Source organism: Indicator indicator, chromosome 30 (assembly GCF_027791375.1).
Source record: "Indicator indicator isolate 239-I01 chromosome 30, UM_Iind_1.1, whole genome shotgun sequence".
NCBI classification, from domain to species: domain Eukaryota; kingdom Metazoa; phylum Chordata; class Aves; order Piciformes; family Indicatoridae; genus Indicator; species Indicator indicator.
This window is the reverse complement of record NC_072039.1, coordinates 9,589,081-9,607,231: the sequence shown is the minus strand read 5'-3', so window position 1 is coordinate 9,607,231 and position 18,151 is coordinate 9,589,081. Positions and strand designations below refer to the sequence as shown.

At 48.5% G+C, this 18,151-nt stretch overlaps 1 protein-coding gene across 2 annotated transcripts in view; it reads left to right on the top strand.

Moving 5' to 3' along the window:
- The window catches only part of CALN1 (calneuron 1), a 174,097-nt gene that overhangs the window by 97,678 nt on the left and 58,268 nt on the right, over nt 1-18,151 (top strand). For both annotated transcript variants that reach the window (XM_054394325.1, XM_054394326.1), the window contains one exon: nt 7,912-8,024. In XM_054394325.1, the coding sequence (XP_054250300.1) occupies nt 7,912-8,024 (113 nt within the window). The remainder of the gene's footprint in view (nt 1-7,911; nt 8,025-18,151) is intronic.

Sequence of the window (18,151 nt, the reverse complement as noted above, 5' to 3'; positions counted from 1 at the left end):
CAGAGAGGCACTGCAGCTAGCTATTAAGAGCATAAAAATAAACAGGAGTGTTGTGTGTGCCTGGGACCCAAGCTGCAAAAGACTAGCTCATTAACTTTAAATATATCACCTAGCTGCACTCTGGAGGTCAAACTCCAGGGGGAAAAAAAATAAATAGAAGTGTGAATACTTATCAGTCTGCACACAGCAGATCCTCATCTCTGTTAAAATGTGTGCCTCCATTTAGTGCCATGAAAAGAAAGCTTTAAGGAGGAAGGGGAACCTGATTATCCTGAGACTGGCCAGGGAAAAGGCTGATCTGGGAGGCAATCAGGCTGGATTATCCAGATTATGAAGGTGGTGGAACCCTGGAACAGGTTGCCCAGGAAGGTGGTAGAGGTTCCATCCCTGGAGACATTCAAGGTCAGGCTTGATGGAGCTCTGAGCAACCTGAGCTAGTTAGGGATGTCCCTGCTTACTGCAGGGGAGTGGGCAAGGTGACCTCTAGAGATTCCTTCCAACCCAAACCATTCTGTGATTCTAATGCACAAGAATCTGAAACCCAGGTGTAAGTCCCTGTTCTGCCCTTGAGTATGGCAATGCAATCCATGCACATATTCCCCCTTCTCTCTCTTTTTTTTTTTTTTTCCCTCTTCCATTCTGTCTCTCTCCAGCCCAATGAATATTTAATTATGTCCTCCAAGGGAGCTGCTCCGATGGGAGACATTTGGACAGACAGAAGTCGACAGGAGGCTGAGGGTTGGGGCTCTCCCATGGGATGGAGGGTGAGAAGGGTTCACACTGCTGCTCTTCCAAGCATTTAATTATTTCTTCAAAGCAGAAGAGCTCTGGCAGCAGAGTTTGCAAGAGCCCCCACACAGGCTGCTGCTCCCTGAGATGCAGAGATTTAGCAGCTCAGCTCAGCCCAATCCCTCTCTCCTCTTCCAGGTCCTGCATGGTTTAGGGGTTATCTACTGCAATGTCCCTGCCCAGCACATCCAGCCTGGGCAAACCACTACAGATGGTAGATCCTATGTGGGATCAGGACAAATAAACCAAGAGAAAGGCAAGGTGGAGCTTGGATTGGTGTAAGAATGCAGCTGGAGGTATCTCATGCTGTTGTTTTCCTCCTTGGTGCCCTGACAAGGTGACTGCAGAGCTCTGCCTACCCTCAAACACTTGCATGTTTCCTACTAAACATCCTCCAGCAAATGCAACCTTCCCTTCCTCTTTTCTTTAAAGTCAAAGGGGCTGAGGGAAGACAAAATACTTGGGCTGAAGCTGAAAGGCCATCAACTTAGAGAGAGGGCTTTGATTTTCTGTGCTCAGCTCTTATCACACAATCCCAGAATCCCAGTATGGTGAAGATTGGAAAGGTGGAGATCATCTAGTCCAAGCCCTCTGATAAAAGAGGCTCACCCACAGCAAGGTTGCTCAAAATCAGAATGTCCAGGTGGGTTTGGAATCTCTCCAGAGAAGGAGACTCCACAACCTCTCTGGGCAGCCTGCTCCAGGGCTCCAGCATCCTCATACCAAAGAATTTTCTTCTCATCTTCACATAGAACCTCCTGGGTTCTAGTTTGTGCCCATTGCCCCTTGTCCTGTCATGGTGCACCACTGACAAAAGTCTGGCTCCATCCTCTTGTCCCTCACAGGTCCTTTAGCTCTTGCTGAGCATTAGTCAGATCCTCTCTGGGGCTGTTCTTCTCCAAGCTCAACAGTCCCAGGGCTCTCAGCCTTTCCTCCTCATAGAGATGCTCCAGGCCCCTCAGCATCTTACACACCAGCAGCATGCACACTGCTCCAGTAAGAGGAGCTGATGGAAGTTTGAAACCTCTTTGGCCTAGGGGTCTGGAAGTACAACCCCAACATGAACGAATCGAGGTTGAAGGCAAGAAGCTGAGGAGGGTAAATCCTCCTTCAGAAGTGCTGGAGGCTCCTTCAGCTCCCACAGATGTGTGTCCAGCCCTGGGAGTGCAGTGGTAACTTTGCAGGCTTCTTTATATGCTGAGTCTCTGATGCTTTTCCTTTTTCTACATCCCACTGGGGTTTTTAAGAAGACCTAGCAGACATTTTTCAGAGGTGCAGATGCCCCTCCCTTGGGGCAGCTGGGCCCAAAGCACATTTCCTTGGGCTGCAGTGTGATGAGGAGCTGGAAAACAATTTGATTTCCCAGCTCCACATTGCTTTTTGCTGCTGTTCCATCATCTTTGGTGTGCTTGGCACAAGTGGATGTTGGACATGGTGCAGGTTCCAACCGTTCCCCACTGTGGCTTTGTGGAGCTCCATGGTTGAAGCCACACTGAGTTCACAGCATGGCAAACATCAATGCTGGGGCTCTTCAAACTGAAATAGTCCCCAAGGTCTTTCTGCACCCAATGAGTGAAGAGTGCACATTGGGACTCTGTCAGGTCCAGGACCCCTTGCTGGCCAGCTGTGGTCTCTGGGCACCAAAAAGCTTCCCAGAGAACCCAAGGATGTTGCTGGATGCCTTCAGCCCTCCTCTTTCAGCCATGGAACAATTAGCCAGGCTCACATGATGCTCCTGGGGCTGTTGACAGCACATCTCGTGGCTGTTCCCTTTTATTATGACATTTGCCTGGTTTTTGTCAGAACTGAGAGAGTGTCTTGCAGAGAGCAAACCTTAGTGAGTATCTGGAAGCACTTAGCACCCAGTCAATGCTGACTGACTGGTAATGGTAAGCAGATCTGGCTTCTCTCTGATGATGTGGCCAGAGATGTTGAGTCATAGAATTTAGTCATGCAAGGCTCAGCCACATGGTTGCTAACCCTCTTCTGATTCTTTGACATTAATGCCAAGATTAAAGGGAAGCATTATGGGGGAGAACAAAAAAAAAAAAAAAAAGGGCATCACTGTAAGTCCCTAAATCAATGGTTTAGGTGGTTTAAAGCCAGGGGTTAAGCTCAGCTCTGGTGTTTTGCTAAGATTTCCCACACAAGCAGTGGCCATCCCTTGGCTGATGGATGGTAACCCAGGGGTGGGATGCAATTTGGTTCACACCTTGGCTGGAACTCCTCTGGGCCTCACCCACCTTGACACCTGATGGTCTTTACCTGTGCCCCCAGACCTGCACCACGTGCCTTGAGGTTTCCCTGCTCTGCCAGGCTGCAGAGAGGTTATTGCAATATGTGAGTGCCCTCATCCATCATCAGTCAGAGAATCAGTCAGGGTTGGAAGGGACCATAAGGCTCAGCCAGTTCCAACCCCCCTGCCATGGGCAGGGACACTTCAAACTAGATCAGGCTGGCCACAGCCTCATCCAGCCTGGCTGCAAACACCTCCAGGGATGGAGCCTCAACCACCTCCCTGCACAACCCATTCCAGGCTCTCACCACTCTCATGGCGAAGAACTTCTTCCTCATGTCCAGTCTGTATCTCCCCACTTCCAGCTTTATTCCATTCCCCCCATTCCTATCACTACCTGAGAGCCTTTAAAGTCCCTCCCCAGCCTTCTTGTAGCCCCCTTCAGATACTGGAAGGCCACAAGAAGGTCACCTCGGAGCCTTCTTTTCTCCAGACTGAACAGCCCCCAACTCTTTCAGTCTCTCCTCTTAGGAGAGAGGAGGAGGCTCCAGCCCTCTGCTCATCCTCATGGCCCTTTTCTGGACACATTCCCTGAGATCCCATCAGGGATCCCCATCAAGGATCTCAGTGTGGCTCAGGTTAATAAACTTGGTCTGTGTTTGCAACTGGTGGGAGCAGGGAGAGGAGAATAGCTGCAGCCATCACTGGATGAGAAGGACAGACCTCTCCATCCTGGCCATAACTTTTTGCCTGCTTATGCCCCATCCCTCCTTACAAGGTTGTTATCCTTCACTGTGCTGAGTTCTTGCTCAAGAACAGGAGGTTTCACTTGAACTGAAGGAAGAACTTCTTTACTTTGAAGGTAGCAGGGCACTGCACCAAGCTGCCCAGAGAGGTTGTGGAATCTCCTCTGGAGCTTCTCAAAATCCAACTGGACATCGTGATCCTGGCAAGCTGCTGTGGGTGTCCCTGCTTTAGCAGAGGGTTTGGACTGGATGATCTCCAGAGATCCTTTCCAACCCCTACCAGCTGGGATTCTGTAAAACAGTTTGTGTGAGCTTGAGGGCAGAGTATGGGGGAGGATTGGAACACTGCACATAAATTGGCCCTGGGAGACAGCAAGAAGGTGGAGCTGTGTGGTCACCACTGACCACAGTGTTGTTTGGGGCTTGCTGGATGGCTTGTGGAAAGGAGCAAGGGAAGATGAGCGTAGTGCAGAAGGCACACATGCTCCAGCCTGGCATTTTCCTCCCCTTCCTCCCATCCCTTCAACCCACCTGGAAGTTCAGTTCTGAGTAAACGTCACTCTGAATATCAACTACTCCTAAGTGAGGAGCACAGCTGTGGAGGCACAGCAAAGCCAAACATGGAGATGTGTGTGCTGGGTTTGATTTGTCTCCAGTGCAGAGTCTCAAGCAGATGCTTGATATGTTCATCACACAGCAGCTCGTAGCACCACGTCCGTGACTATGGCTCAGAGGAGGAAGGCATTTTGATGCTTCTACCCAACACATTCCAAGCTGAGTGCTCCCAGGAGCTGATGGGTGGCCTAATGCTTGTAGATCCTCCAGGCAATGTGGGAATTGGGATTTACCTGGTTATGCTGTGGTTGTGGAGAGCAACACTTGTGCCTTTTCGCCTTGCACTGGGTGCATCTTGGAGCCTATGTGTTGTTTTTTTGATAATCACCTGGATGTTGAACGCTCTAAAAAGAAATTTTCAGCCAAAGTTGTGAGTTCTCTTTCATGATATTATGATGTTGCAGCCTCCTGAGATCTTGATGGCACAGAGGTTTGCTTTCTGCTGCTTGAAATGAATGTTAAAGGGGTATTTCTACCAGGCAAAATGTTTTGAGGTCTAGTTCTCTTGCTAGTTAAGAGCTTTAATTGAGAAAGCAGTGAGTAAGGAGATAATGCTTTTGGTAATGGCATCTTTCTTCTGAGGTTGTGGCAAATGTTATAATAAAGCTGATAATTAAACCCTGTGAAGTTAGTTATGATCCCTGGCAAAGGCACAGGGAAAAGTCATGAGCAAGGGTTTGCCCAGAGTCTTGTTGTGAGTCAGACACAGAGACCAGGAGCCCTGGCATGAGCTTTCTCATGAGTTGGACTAAGTCCTGCCCCTGCTCTGTGGGTGAAGTGCCAGTGTAGAAAACACAAACCAGATAACTCAGCGTTTTGGGGTCACATATGGACAGACCAAATATATGCAGGGGCAGGTACTAGGATCCCTTTAAAATGCAAATTGTTTTCTTGCTAATCTGGTTGATTTATTTAACCCAGTTTCCATCAGAGGGCACGGGCTTGTCACTGCCTTTCCCTTGAAGTGAAGTGCTGCAGTGTAAACCATCCACTGTCACCTTGCATTACCTTCCCCAGCAGGATCCGACGTGATGTGACTGATGCAACCCGACTCGATGGCATAAGCTGATGCCTCCCTTGGGGAAGCAGAAGGAGCACATTTCCCTGTAGCCCAGAAATGTTTTAAAGAATGCCTTTCCAGGTGATGAGGTGCCCAGCCCTCTCCTCTTCTGCTTAGTAAGCTGTCCCAGGAAGCAGCTCCATCCTGCGGGTGCTCAGCTGGCTGCAGCCCTGAGAAACCCTTCAGCCTGTGCTGAGCCCTGAAGGTGTGAGCAAATAGAGCAGTTGGAGGAGGGCTTTTTGCACGTTGCAGGATCAAAGCTATTATGAATCCCTGCTGGGTTTCCTTGCAAAGTCTCCATCACTAGCTCACCCCCAGGATATCCATTCTTGTTCTTCAAGAAATTCTGGGCAGAGCCTAGTGAATGGAGATCAGTGTTCTGGCAAGGGAGCCGTTTGACTCTGCTTATTTTTCACATTGTGTTTCTGTGAAGATAAGGACAGGGAGAGATTTCAATCAGCAGTGCATAATGCTCAGATGGAGCACATGAAATGAAATAAAAGGGACAGATAGCAGCAGTGTGCAGTCCACATGGCAAAGCTGTCATGCAGGGGCTGCTGCAGGAGCTGCAGTCAATAGTGACATTTTAATAGCAGCCCCTTGCATTGATCTGCTTTAGTCTGCTGGCTTTAGACACTTCTTACACTTAATAATTTAGCAACAGCTAAACTACCTGCAGAGGTGGATGCAGCCAGTTCCAGCTGAATTTGAATAAAAAGCAGCCAGAGAGTCTTACAGTTGCTGATTTTTGTTTCCAGACTTGGAGGAGGGTTTAAAACATCCACCCATGCCAACTGGCCTAATAATGTGGAGGTGGATGTGTCTGTGGACTTACCGATGATGCTTGGACTCGATGGTCTAAGAGTTCTTTTCCAACCTTAATGATTCTATGAAGGAGATGCACACAGACATTGAACTAGGCTGTTCAGAGAAGCAGATAGATTGAAGATCTTTCCCCAGACATGAATTTCCTTTTTTTTTTTTCTTCTCCTTTTTTTTTCTCTTTTTTGCCATTTTCACTAAACACCGCAGATGTTCTCCAAGGGAACAGGACCGTTGAATACCACGCTCAGATACACTTCAAACAGCAATGTGCCTCATTTACAAAACACAGGATGTACTGCAGGGGCTTAGGACTGCACAGCCTCAGTTCATTAGTGGCAGGAGCAGGTTCTTCTTCCTGCTAATGGCACCAAAGCTGTGTCTACACTGCCTGCTCTGCATGCGGAGCACACAGGGTTGTGAAGAGAGGGATGCTGTTGGAAAGCTGAAATGAAATGTCATGTGGAGTCATCCAGTCACAGGGTGGGTTTGGTTGGAAAAGGCTTTTAAAATCATCCAATCCAACCATTCTCTGACTCCACCAAGGCTGGTGCTAAGTCATGGCCCTTGGCACCACGTCTCTGCCTTCAAGGATGAGGATTCAACCGTCTCCCTGGGGAGTCTGTTCCAGTGTTTGATAACCCTTTCAGAGAAGCTTCTTCTAATGTCCAACCTAAACCTCCTCTGGTGCAACTTGTGTCTCTTTCCTGTTCTGTCACTGGAAGAAGAGACCAACCCCACCTGGCTCCAACTTCCTTTCAGGGAGTTGTAGAGAGCCAGAAGGTCTTCCCTCAGCCTCTTTTTCTCCAGACTAAACAATCCCAATTCCCTCAACTGCTCCTCACCAGATCTGTTCTGCAGACCTTACTGGCTTCTTTGACCTCCCTTGGTGCAACTTGAAGCCTTTTGATCTCATCTGGCTCTTCCCTCTGCACTCCCTTCCTCTGGGGAGTGGGATTGGACCCATAAAGTGTTTGCAGAGACCTGGCTCTTTGGCAGCTCTGTAGTGAGGAAGAGCTGTGGCCAAGCTGATGGCTGCTGTCCTCCTGCCAGAACTGTTGGGTTTTTTAATTTGTGTCTTGCCTACAAACTCTCTAGGGCTGGGGAATCATAGAATCATCAAATGGTCCAGACTGGAAGGGACCTCCAAAGGTCATCTAGTCTGACCTCCCCACAGTGAGCAGGGGAATCCTCAACTATACCTGTTAATTCCTATTGTCTGGTCCTCTCTTCAGGGTATGCCACAATGTGGACCATTCTTTGGCCTATCAACACATTTGGCTTATCAACAACAAAAACCATGCACTTGGTGCCATGGTTTAGATAGGCATGAGGTGTAGGGTGACAGGTTGGACTCGATGATCCTTGAGGTCTCTTCCAACCTTCTTGATTCTATTCTGTTCTATTCTATTCTATTCTATTCTATTCTATTCTATTCTATTCTAGTCTAGTCTAGTCTAGTCTAGTCTAGTCTAGTCTAGTCTAGTCTAGTCTAGTCTAGTCTGTAGGCACCATGAAGTTGGTGCAGGAGATGCCATCTTGCATGTAGGGATCTATGATGCGTAGTAGATCCAGAGCAGCACGTGGGACATTGACACTAAGTGACACTCAGTAAAAACTTTCATCTTTTTCTTTCATTCCAGGGGATGGCCAGGTTGATTTTGATGAATTCATGACTATTCTGGGACCTAAGCTGGTATCATCAGAAGGCAGAGATGGCTTTCTGGGCAATACAATAGACAGCATATTCTGGCAGGTAAGTGGTCCATTTTTTTGGTTTTCAAATGCAACTTCAGTCAACTTCCAATAGCTTCCAGACTGGATTTGTTGAGGAGCACAAGAGGTTTTGCTAAGTGTGGCTGCTTGTGTAGGAGCTCCTGAGATCTGTCTCGTTGTGTGCTGCGTCAAACCATCCTGGAGGGATCTGCTCTTAGCTAAGCCCTCTTTGGGCAGAAGGGAAAGTGCTTGCTGTGGGTGAACTGCAGCTGAACACAGCAATGCACCCAGTTGTTCATGCAACATGCTTGGGAGCATTTTGGAATTCCTTTTTTGGAAGAGAGAAGCTTTGTTCTTGGTGAGCCTCTCGAGTCAGGAACCTTGAATCTGCCTGGCTGCTCTCAGAACTGTGCTGCTGTTCAACATCCCTTGGCTGTGTGGAGGGATGCTCCAAGCAGGGTGAGGTGGCTGTGCAGGTCATGTCTGACCAGTTCTGCTGAGGTTGGTTCAGCTCTGAGGCTGACCACGTTGTGCCAGCATAAGCTTTACTCATGGTGCTGCCCTGGGCTGGTTTGGTCCTGCTGGTTTCAGGCATTGGAGCAGAGGCAGGTCTGGCAGCAGGAGCTGCCTCCTGTCTGTTGTGCAGTGTGATTTTAAACAGACCTTGCTGGAAAAGCAAGGACAGTCCAGGCTCTTATGGCAGGGATTAAAAAAAAAAATCTCCCAAAACATATTTCTGGCCAATGTGTGGCTTTCTGGGAGTTTACTGCTTCTTGACTGATCATCCATCAGCCTTTGCTTGCTAATAAACTTTAGCTGTTACCAAGTTTATGAGAGTCAGAAGAGTCTAACCCGGATATAAGCAGTTCTGTCTTCTTTTACTACCCTCCAGCACTGTCCAGACTGAACTGGGTGGAGCTTTGTAAAAGCCTCTTAAAAGTCTTTTAAAAACTTGTTCCTGGCCTCCTGGCAAGTGATAGAAACAACCCTGGAAATCCTGCTCTGGATTCCAGTACTCAGTTTTCAAAGCAATGGTTTAGCCTTGGGGGAGCCACAGTGGTTTGCAGTGTGTCTGGGGGGGTCATGAGCTAAACACACCCCACAATGGGCTGGACTGTGAGAATCACAAGGATTTTACTGCCCCCATTACACCTTGTGAGCTTCATCCAAGCACATGAGCAATGGAGAGAGGAGGAAGCACCATCCTGTCCCACTGGTGTCCTCCAGTAAGACTGGTCTCACCAGAGCTGCTCAAGAATCAAACTTATCCATCGGGAAAATCAGGTTCCTGAGCTGAGCTCTTTGATGGGGAAGCAGAAAAGTGTGGAGCCATCCCTAAAATTCAGCTCACAGATGAAACCACTGCCATTTATGACCCTTCAGCCCATAGAAATACCTGCAGTGGCTTTGCTCAGAGCAAGCAAGAAAGGGAGGATGTGTGCTCTGGTTTTAGAGCAGCAGGACTCCTGGACTCAGCTTTCACCTTGCTCTTTCATGCAGTCAGGGACTGTGGCCCTTGTGTTCCCTACAGCTGGGGTGGGATTAGTGAAAAGAATCAGAAACTTCAGGTAATTGTCCCTACAGTGGGAAGGGACAGCCCTGGGGGCTGTCTGCAGGCAGCAAAGCTTTGTCTGAATTTCACAAGTGCTCCAGGGCCTTGGAAAAAAAAATGCTTCTGGTGTTTTACTTGTAAGGATAAAAATGAGTCTCTGTACAGAGTACTTTCCTGGATCTCAGAGCTCTTGAAGAGAGAGCTTCATCTCAAGTTTCATTTCTCCTGGGCCAGGAGAGTTCCGGAAGAATACAATCATCTTATTGCTTATCCCCACCCCACCCAGAAAAAAAAAACAAACAAAAAAACCAAGGAAAATCCACCCAGGGAAGCGTTGTTCAGGGAACAGGTTCCCTTTGCCAATTCTTATCTGGCTTTACCCAAACTGTCTGCAGGGCCTTAAGTCACCTCATCTTTCAGCAAAGCATTTCTACACCTGCACTGTCTCCAGTGGGATTCCATCTGACTGGAAACAAAATCCTTTTTGGAAGGGGCTTTGGGTGTGTTTCCCATCTCCCCTTGAGGAGCAGTTTTCATGTTTGTTGGAAGGGAATGGCAGGGAGAGGAGGCTGAGTTTGAATTGTTGGGAGAGCTTCAGCCCTGCAGTCATCCCCAAGGAATGATTTTAAGGAGGACATAGTGCCCACAAGCCTGTGGTTGTGGCAGGTGCTAGGTGACAAGGGCAGTAAAGGTGGGACAAGAAGGGACAGCTCTATCTTGGTGGCATATGGCCAGGGAGTGCAACCAGGAAACTTCACCCCAAAGTTGCAGGCAACAGAAGGCATCTTGAAGAGGATCTTGTATCAGTCCCAAGGAGAGAGAAAATCCATACTGGTAGCCAGACAGAGCCTTCCCCTCTTCCAGCCAAGCAGGTTCCCTCCAACTATCACAATTTTGGCTCTCAGGATACTTTTGCTGTGGGTCCAGCTTCCTCTACCATGAGTCTTCTGTGCAGACTCTGTTCCAAGCATGCCTTGATAATGCTTTAAATAATGCAAAGCCTGAGTTAAAGACTGAACAGCAGCAGCAGGAGGGAGGAATTCAAAGGAACAGCAGGAGAGGGCCTGGAGATGCATTTGCAGATGAAGCTGGCAGTGAGTTGGTGGGATACAGGATGGTGGTTCCAGGTGGCAGAAGCTGCCAAGGGGGAGGGTCTTGGAAGAACAGCAATGGGGCTGCAGGAGATGAGCATGGGGTAGAAGCAGTGGAAAACCAGGTAGGAGAGAGAGAGAATCATCTGTGCTTTGAAACAATAAAGGGAGCATGCATTGCCTAAGGAGTGATGGTCAACCTTGGAGAAGCAGGATATGGCCAAGACCTGAGCATAAGCAGGTAGTAGAGACGTGGAAGGTCTCTCAGATATGTTTTCACCTCCTTCATTTCCCATATGGGCTTTAAATTGCATCCTATCAGTGTGTAAAGCAGCTGACTTTCACTTCCTTAGGTGGCAGCCATCAGTTCTGCTCCAGTTAGAATGGCTCTCCCTGGTCCCTCAGCTGGCTGAGGAGGTGTTTAGAGGGAGGGAAAAAAAAACATCCCTGCAAATACTAGTTCAGGCTGAGTCAATATAGAGCTGAAGAAAGAGGGACTCTCCTCCATCTCAGAAGTGTCTTTCCCAAGGGAGCATGCACCAAGCAGTGTTTTGCAGAGAACACCCCTCCTGCTTCCAAATGGTTTTCTCATCCTGGTGCCAACTCTGTATGAGTGGAAGTACCATGCATAGACATCTCCAAGTCTCTTAAATGCTTAAGACAGTCTTCAATGTTTTTTTCTTAAATACACAGCTGCCTGGTAACCAGTAGCCAGTCCTCAGCATGCAAGACCATAGTCAGGATGGGTTTGAAGGCTGGAAGCAGCCAGTGAAGTCCCATTCTCCCTCACATGAGCAAAGCCACCATGGCCAGCTTGGAACAACAATGCAAATGTCCCCTTTGGCTGCTTCCACAGGGTCTGCTTTTATTCAGAACAAAATGCAAAGAGAAAAAGAGCATAGAGGAGATTTTGGAAGTACCTTTTGAACCCTGTTTGGAAGCCAGGGGAAAGAGCTGAGCCTGACCTGGCACAGGGGTGCTGGACCTCCCATGGTCTCTCCCATGGTGTCTGCCCCCTTTCCTCTCTATCTTTCTCCCTCTGTATTTTTTAAAGGCTCACCACCCATCACTCATCTTCCTCTGCCCACATTCCCTGAGCTGCTCCCACTGGTGCTCAACCACAGAATCACTGAATGTTAGGGGTTGAAAGGGGCCTCTGGAGATCATCTAGTTCAACCTCCCCTGCCAAAGCAGGATCACCTAGGGCAGGCCACACAGGAACATGTCCAGCTGGGTTTTGAAAGTCTTCAGAGAAGAAGACTCCACAACCTCTCTGGGCAGCCTGCTCCAGCACCTTCAGAGCAAGGAAATTTCTCCTCACGTTGAGTCCCTTTGCCTCTCACCCATCACTGGGCACCAGTAAAAAGAGACTGGCCCCATCTCCTTGGTACCTACCCTTAAGGTATTTGCAAACACTGATCAGATCCACTCTTAGCCTTCTCCAGGCTATACAGCCCCAGGTCTCTCAGCCTTTCCTTACAAGAGAGATGTTCTGCTCCCTTAATCGTCCTTGTAGCCCTCTGTCGGACTCCCTCCAGTAGCTGCCTGGCTGTCTTGAACTGGGGACCCCAGAACTGGACACAATACTCCAGGTGAGGCCTCCCTAGACAGGGCAGAGGGTCAGGAGAACCTCCCTCAACCTGCTGGTCACACTCTTCTTAATGCTTATTGTCCTGGAGCTGGATTTCTCTGGCGTGCTCTGCAGTGGGTCTGCAGTGATGCAGTGGCTCTTTCATGGATGCTATTTGATCAACTTTCAGACATGAGAATTTATTTTTCCCAAACTCAGGGAATGTGACTCTGGTTCCAGTTATGCTCTGAGGACAGTGGTTTGTACAAATGAGTTTTGAGGTGTTCCCAGTGCTTGGTTATTCAGGTCTGTAAAATGCTTTAGATCAAGAGCATGAGAGAAAAGACAAACATTGCTGCTGGGAAACACCAGCTCCTCTTTCTGGCAGACTCCAAATCTGTCTACTGTGCCCTGCCATTCTGAGCCAGAAAAGAGAGGGATGAAAAGAGAGGGGAGAAACTGGGATTCCATATTCCTTTACAATTCATGCCCAGGTTGTTTCTAAGTGCAAAGAGCATCAAGTGTTAAACAGTTTGCACAAAATCACAGAATCCTTAAGGTTGGAAAAGACCTCCAAGATCATCAACCCCACACCACCAAATCATGTCCCAAAGTACCATATCCACACATTTTTTTTGAACCCCTCCAGGGATGATGACTCTACCACCTTCCTGGGTGATGTAGACTTTACCTCCTCCCAGGTAGAGTGTGGTGGGTTGAAAATTCCTCCCCCTACCTCTGACATTAAATTTGCCAGACCGGCTCAGTTGGAAGCAAATGAAATCTGTACTTAGAAGCAAAACTGCAATCTGCAATGGAATGCAATGAATGTGTACAAATATTCCTCTGGGGAGGAATAATAACCTGCACCAGTACAAGTTTGGAGGTGATCTGCTGGAGAGCAGCCCTGTGGAGAGGTACCTGATGGATAACAAGTTATCCATGGAACAGCAATGTGCCCTGGTGGGATCCTGGGGTGTATTAAGAAGAGTGTGTCCAGCAGATCCAGGGAGCTTCTCCTCCCTCTCTACTCTGCCCTGGTGAGACCTCATCTTGAGTACTGTGTTCAGTTCTGGGCTCCCTAGTTTAGGAGGGACAGGGACCTGCTGGAGAGGGTCCAGTGGAGGGCTATGAGGATGGTTAGGGGATTGGAGCACTGCCTGGTGAGGAGAGGCTGAGGGACCTGGGGCTTTTTAGTCTGGAAAAGAGAAGACTGAGAGGAGATTTAATAAATGTTCATAAATATCTGAGGGCTGGGAGGTCAGCAGGGAGGGGACAGACTCTGCTCACTTGCACCCTGGGATAGGACAAGGAGCAGTGGATGTAAGCTACAGCACAGGAGGTTCCACCTCAACACAAGGAGGAACTTCTTCAGTGTGAGGCTCACAGAGCACTGGAACAGGCTGCCCAGAGAGGTTGTGGAGTCTCCTTCTCTGGAGACTTTTCAAGCCCCATCTGGATGCATTCCTGTGTGACCTGTGCTGGATTCTCTGGTCCTGCTCTGGCAGGGGGGTTGGACTCGAAGATCTATTTGGGTCCCTTCCAACCCCTAGCATCCTGTGATATACAATATTTACAGTATTTACAATTAATGGATAGCACAAGGACCCCCCCTGGCTAAAGACCAGGGGAGCTGCTAATAGCTTCTCTCTCCTTACCTCCTCTTCTACCCTCCTGTGCACAAGGGACAAGAGACAGAAGCAGAGAAGTTAATACCAGTCAAAAAAATGTAGCCAAGGTCAAGCAGAAGGAAGTTACTATCTCCCAGCCTGAAGAAGTGAGAAGAGAGAGAGATTGTTTTGCACACTAGTTTCAGTCCTTTATCTCTTCCAATGGGATTGTTTTGACCTATTATTACTTTCCTTTTTACACCCAATAGTGATTTATTTACATTTTACTCCTTTCTGTTCAAAATCTGTGGAAAAACCACAAAACTCTCCAGAGGTCCCTCCCAACCCCTACTATGCTGTGGTGCTGTGATGGAAAATGCTGGGAACCAAGTCTTATGGTAGATATTTTTCCAATGGGATTGGTTAGAAATATCTTTATTTTCTTTTTTACACCCAGTAGTGATTTATTTACATTTTGCTACTTTTCTGGTCGAGCTCTGTGAAAACAAAATTAAAGGCATAGCCTAAAACTATCACATAGAGGTTCTCCTGTCTTTGGGGCTGAGCAACAGAAACAGAAGTTGGAACAGGATCTTGGATCATAGGTTTTTAATTAAAACAAATCATCTCCCTGCCTTGGCTAAAATGCTTTTGGAAGTCAGAACAAATCTGAATGGTTAAACCACAGGGCTGCACCTGCACCAGCCTCAGAATAAATCCTGTACCCAGCAGCTCTGATGAGATTAGTTTGAAAAGTCAATATTTTGTGTGGTGTTCAGTTGAGAGGCAAACTGGCTGCCTGCTCTTTTCCCACCCCCCACTTCCCCCTTCTCTCTTTGCTGTGTGCATGTGGAAGCTGCAGGGAGCATCATTTCACCCCACATCAATGCACTGCCCCTGAGAGGACATCTGGAAGCTTTGCCTTTTGGGAGGGGATGGCACCATGTCATCTGCTCAGCCTTGGTGCCCATTTGTCACATTAGCTATTGCCCAGTATAATTCACTGGGATGCAGGAGGAGGCTGGTTGGGTTGGGATAAATAAGGCTGCTTTGCAGGAGTGGGAAGAGCAGAATACCAATGTGGTGGTTTGGGCTGGGGAGATGCTGCTCAGAGATCTCATTTTTTCCACTCTAGAGATATCTCCAGAGTTTGAGGCAGGGCACAGGGAGCAGCTGGAGGATTAGGGAGGCAGGTCCTGCAAATGGAGCTGTTCAGTAACCTCTCATGTTTTCTGGGCTTGGGAAAAGGTTTCATCCTTCCAAGCTTCTGCATAATTTTGCTGGGGTTTATCTTTGGTGGATAGTGGCTACAGCCAAAGCTAGATCCCACAGCATCCTGGTGCAAGGAAACAGGGATAGCCCAGGCACAGCCCAGAGGCAGCAGAAACCCCTCTGCAAGCACAGCAGCATGGACCCAAGGGCAGTTTGTTCCCTGAATGCAGGAAAAACAGAGCAAGGGGCAAATCCAGCTGTGCAATACTTGCATCTGGAGCTGGCTGGGAACACAGAGGGCAGAGGGATATGGCTGGGATGGGACATGGTGGGTTTGTCCTCCCAGCAGAGCTGCAGCTGCTGCTGCTGCTTTAGTGGCTTCCTGTGCAGAGCTGCCCATCCGTAATCTTGTTTGCAGTTGTCACTGCAAACCCAACAGCATCCCAGGGGGGAGATCTGGGCTCTCGTGATCTGGTCAATTAATTAGCACTGTAATAGAGTGAAATGAAGGAGAAAATGTGTGGGAACCTCGGAGGTGCAGGGCAGGGTATGGAGAAGCTGCAGCCAGCACTGGTGTGGGAGGGAAGGCAGGGGACAGGGGGACTGTGTCGGAGCCGTGCTGCCTCCAGCAGCCCTTGGCTCTCTGCAAAGCCAATTTTGCTCAGAGAGGGATTTTTTTGTTTGTTTTCACGATGCAGCCCAGTAGATAAACCTAATGCAATTCTTCCTCCACGTGAGTTTTCTCCTCTTGCCCCTGCTGAGGGGATAATTTGATGATGGCAAGATGAGCCTTGCTGGGGTTGTAGAGGAAGTGTTTGTGTCTCCATGTGAAGTTTCACAGGGTAATAGATTCAACCACTCCCCCCACACACACAGAGCCCAGGAAACTGCCAGAATGACAGCCTGACTCTTGCAGCAGGCTTGGGGTCTTCATGGCCTTCCTTCCTTCTCCTCTACCCTCTCCTCTTGGTGGGTGCAGCCTCTGGGCCACATCCCTCCCTCCCCTTCTTCTGGGGTCTGCACAAGTTCTTGCTTGCTTTCTCCAAGAACTTGTGCCATGAGTGCTGCCAACAGACCTGCTACACTTTGGGATGGATTTTTTTTTACTCTTTGGCAAGAGTTTGATGGACTGATGGGGGTGATGTGTAGGTACTGAGAGCATGTTCCAGTGCTGTGAACATCACCTCTCCCTGCAATCAGACCCACCACACCATCTGAGCCAGGCAGGCTCTGCTAACCCCGTCCCAAAGGTCTGACTTCTCTTAATTCAGTTTTCCAGCAGAGGCACAATCTACTTTTCACCAAGTGGGTGGAAAGATGCTGATCTTCAGGAGAAATTCTTTAAGGTTTGGTTTTGTTTTGTTCTTCAAACAAATTTACCACTTCATTGAGAAGCTTTCTCTTTGTCTGTGTGCTTCCTGCACCATCATTAGACTATCTGTGGAGGTTTGAGTTTATTTCTGTGCTGGCAAAGGAAGAAGACTTACACTCTGAGACACAGGCAGCCTGCAGAGCTGAGAACCTTGATGCCACAGGGCAGTTTTTTATATATTTTTACTGTTGAGTGACACACAGCCCTCTAAAAGTGGCAATTAAAATAAATAATTATGCAGCCCAGTACATTTGCTCATGGAATCACAGAATGTTAGAGGCTGGAAGGGACCTCGAAAGCTCATCCAGTCCAACCCCCCTGCCAGAGCAGGGTCACCTAGAGCAGCTCACACAGGAACACAGCCAGGTGGGTTTGGAATATCTCTGTAGAGGGAGACTCCACACACCCCCTGGGCAGCCTGTTCCAGGACTCTGTCACCCTCACAGTGAAAAAAAAAAAAATTCTTCATGTTTCCACGGAACTTCCTATGCCTCAGCTTCCACCATCGCCCCTTGTGCTGGCATTGAGCATCACCCAGCAGAGCCTGGCTCCAGCCTCTTGGCACTCATCCTGCACATCTTTATCAACATTAAAGAGGTCGAAGAAAATGGTTCTGGGTGCAGACATGCATGGCAGAAGTCCAGAGCAACCTGAAGAAGCTGGTGGAAGTATTCAATACATCTGTGAGCTGGGTGGGAAGCATGCAAAGCTGAGTTTGATCCCTTTTTCATGGAAGTAAGCAGATCTAGCATGCAAAGGAAAGACAACTGTCCAAGATGAGCCAGGGTAATGCTAGAGATCCCTTCAGAGATCATAGAATCCCAGAATAGTAGGTTATCTGAAGATCCTCTAGTCCACAGCTAGAGCAGGTTGCATAAGAACATGTTCCAGGTGGGTTTGGAAAGCTTCCAGAGAAGAAGTCTTCACAACCACTCTGGATAACCTGGTCCAGTGTTCTACCACCCTGAAAGTAAGGAAGTTTCTCCTTAGGTTCAGGTGAAAGCCCCTGTGTTCTGATGTCCAACTTTCCTCCTCTGAGCAGGGACACAAACCTCAGGAGATAACCTAACCAAGTCCACAGGTGGAGTTCACGGCAGTGTCCCGGTTTTGGAGCAGAGCGTAGGAGACAGTTGCCTTTCCCCTGGAGGAGAGATGGGGAAGGGAGAGGGGGGGAAGGTAACCACAGAACAATGATTTGCATCTTTTTCATCTCTTTCTGCTCTTGCTGAGTGTTAGTTTAGATGTTTTCCCCCCGAGGCTGCCTTGCTCAGGGGATTATCAGTACAAGACGTCGCTGTCGATCCGTCAGCTCCCCGCCTCCTGCGCACGAAGCTCCCCATTCCTTTGAACTTTTGGAAGTGACAGAGGAATGAAAAGACAAATGAAATAAATGGATGCTTTTTTTAGGGGAGCAGAATCTGAAAGGAGCTGTCAGCAAAGCAGACAGGCTGTATGTAGGTGCCAGATTTCAGAGCTTTCGGGAGCTGTGATTCCCTGCGGAGATAAACCTCTGAACTTCAGCTTCCAGCCCTTGTGTCCTTTGTGTTTAAGAGACAACTGAGGCAAGATGAATGTTTATTTCATGGGTAGTAGGCATGCAGGCACGTGTTTTCACATAATTCAAATCATAGAATCATGGAGAGGTTTGGGTTTGGGTCGGAAGGGACCCTTAAAGGTCGTCTAGTCCAACTCCTTTGCAGCGGGCAAGGAAATCTGCAGCTAGATCAGGTTGCTCCAAGTCCCAGGCAACCTGACCTGGA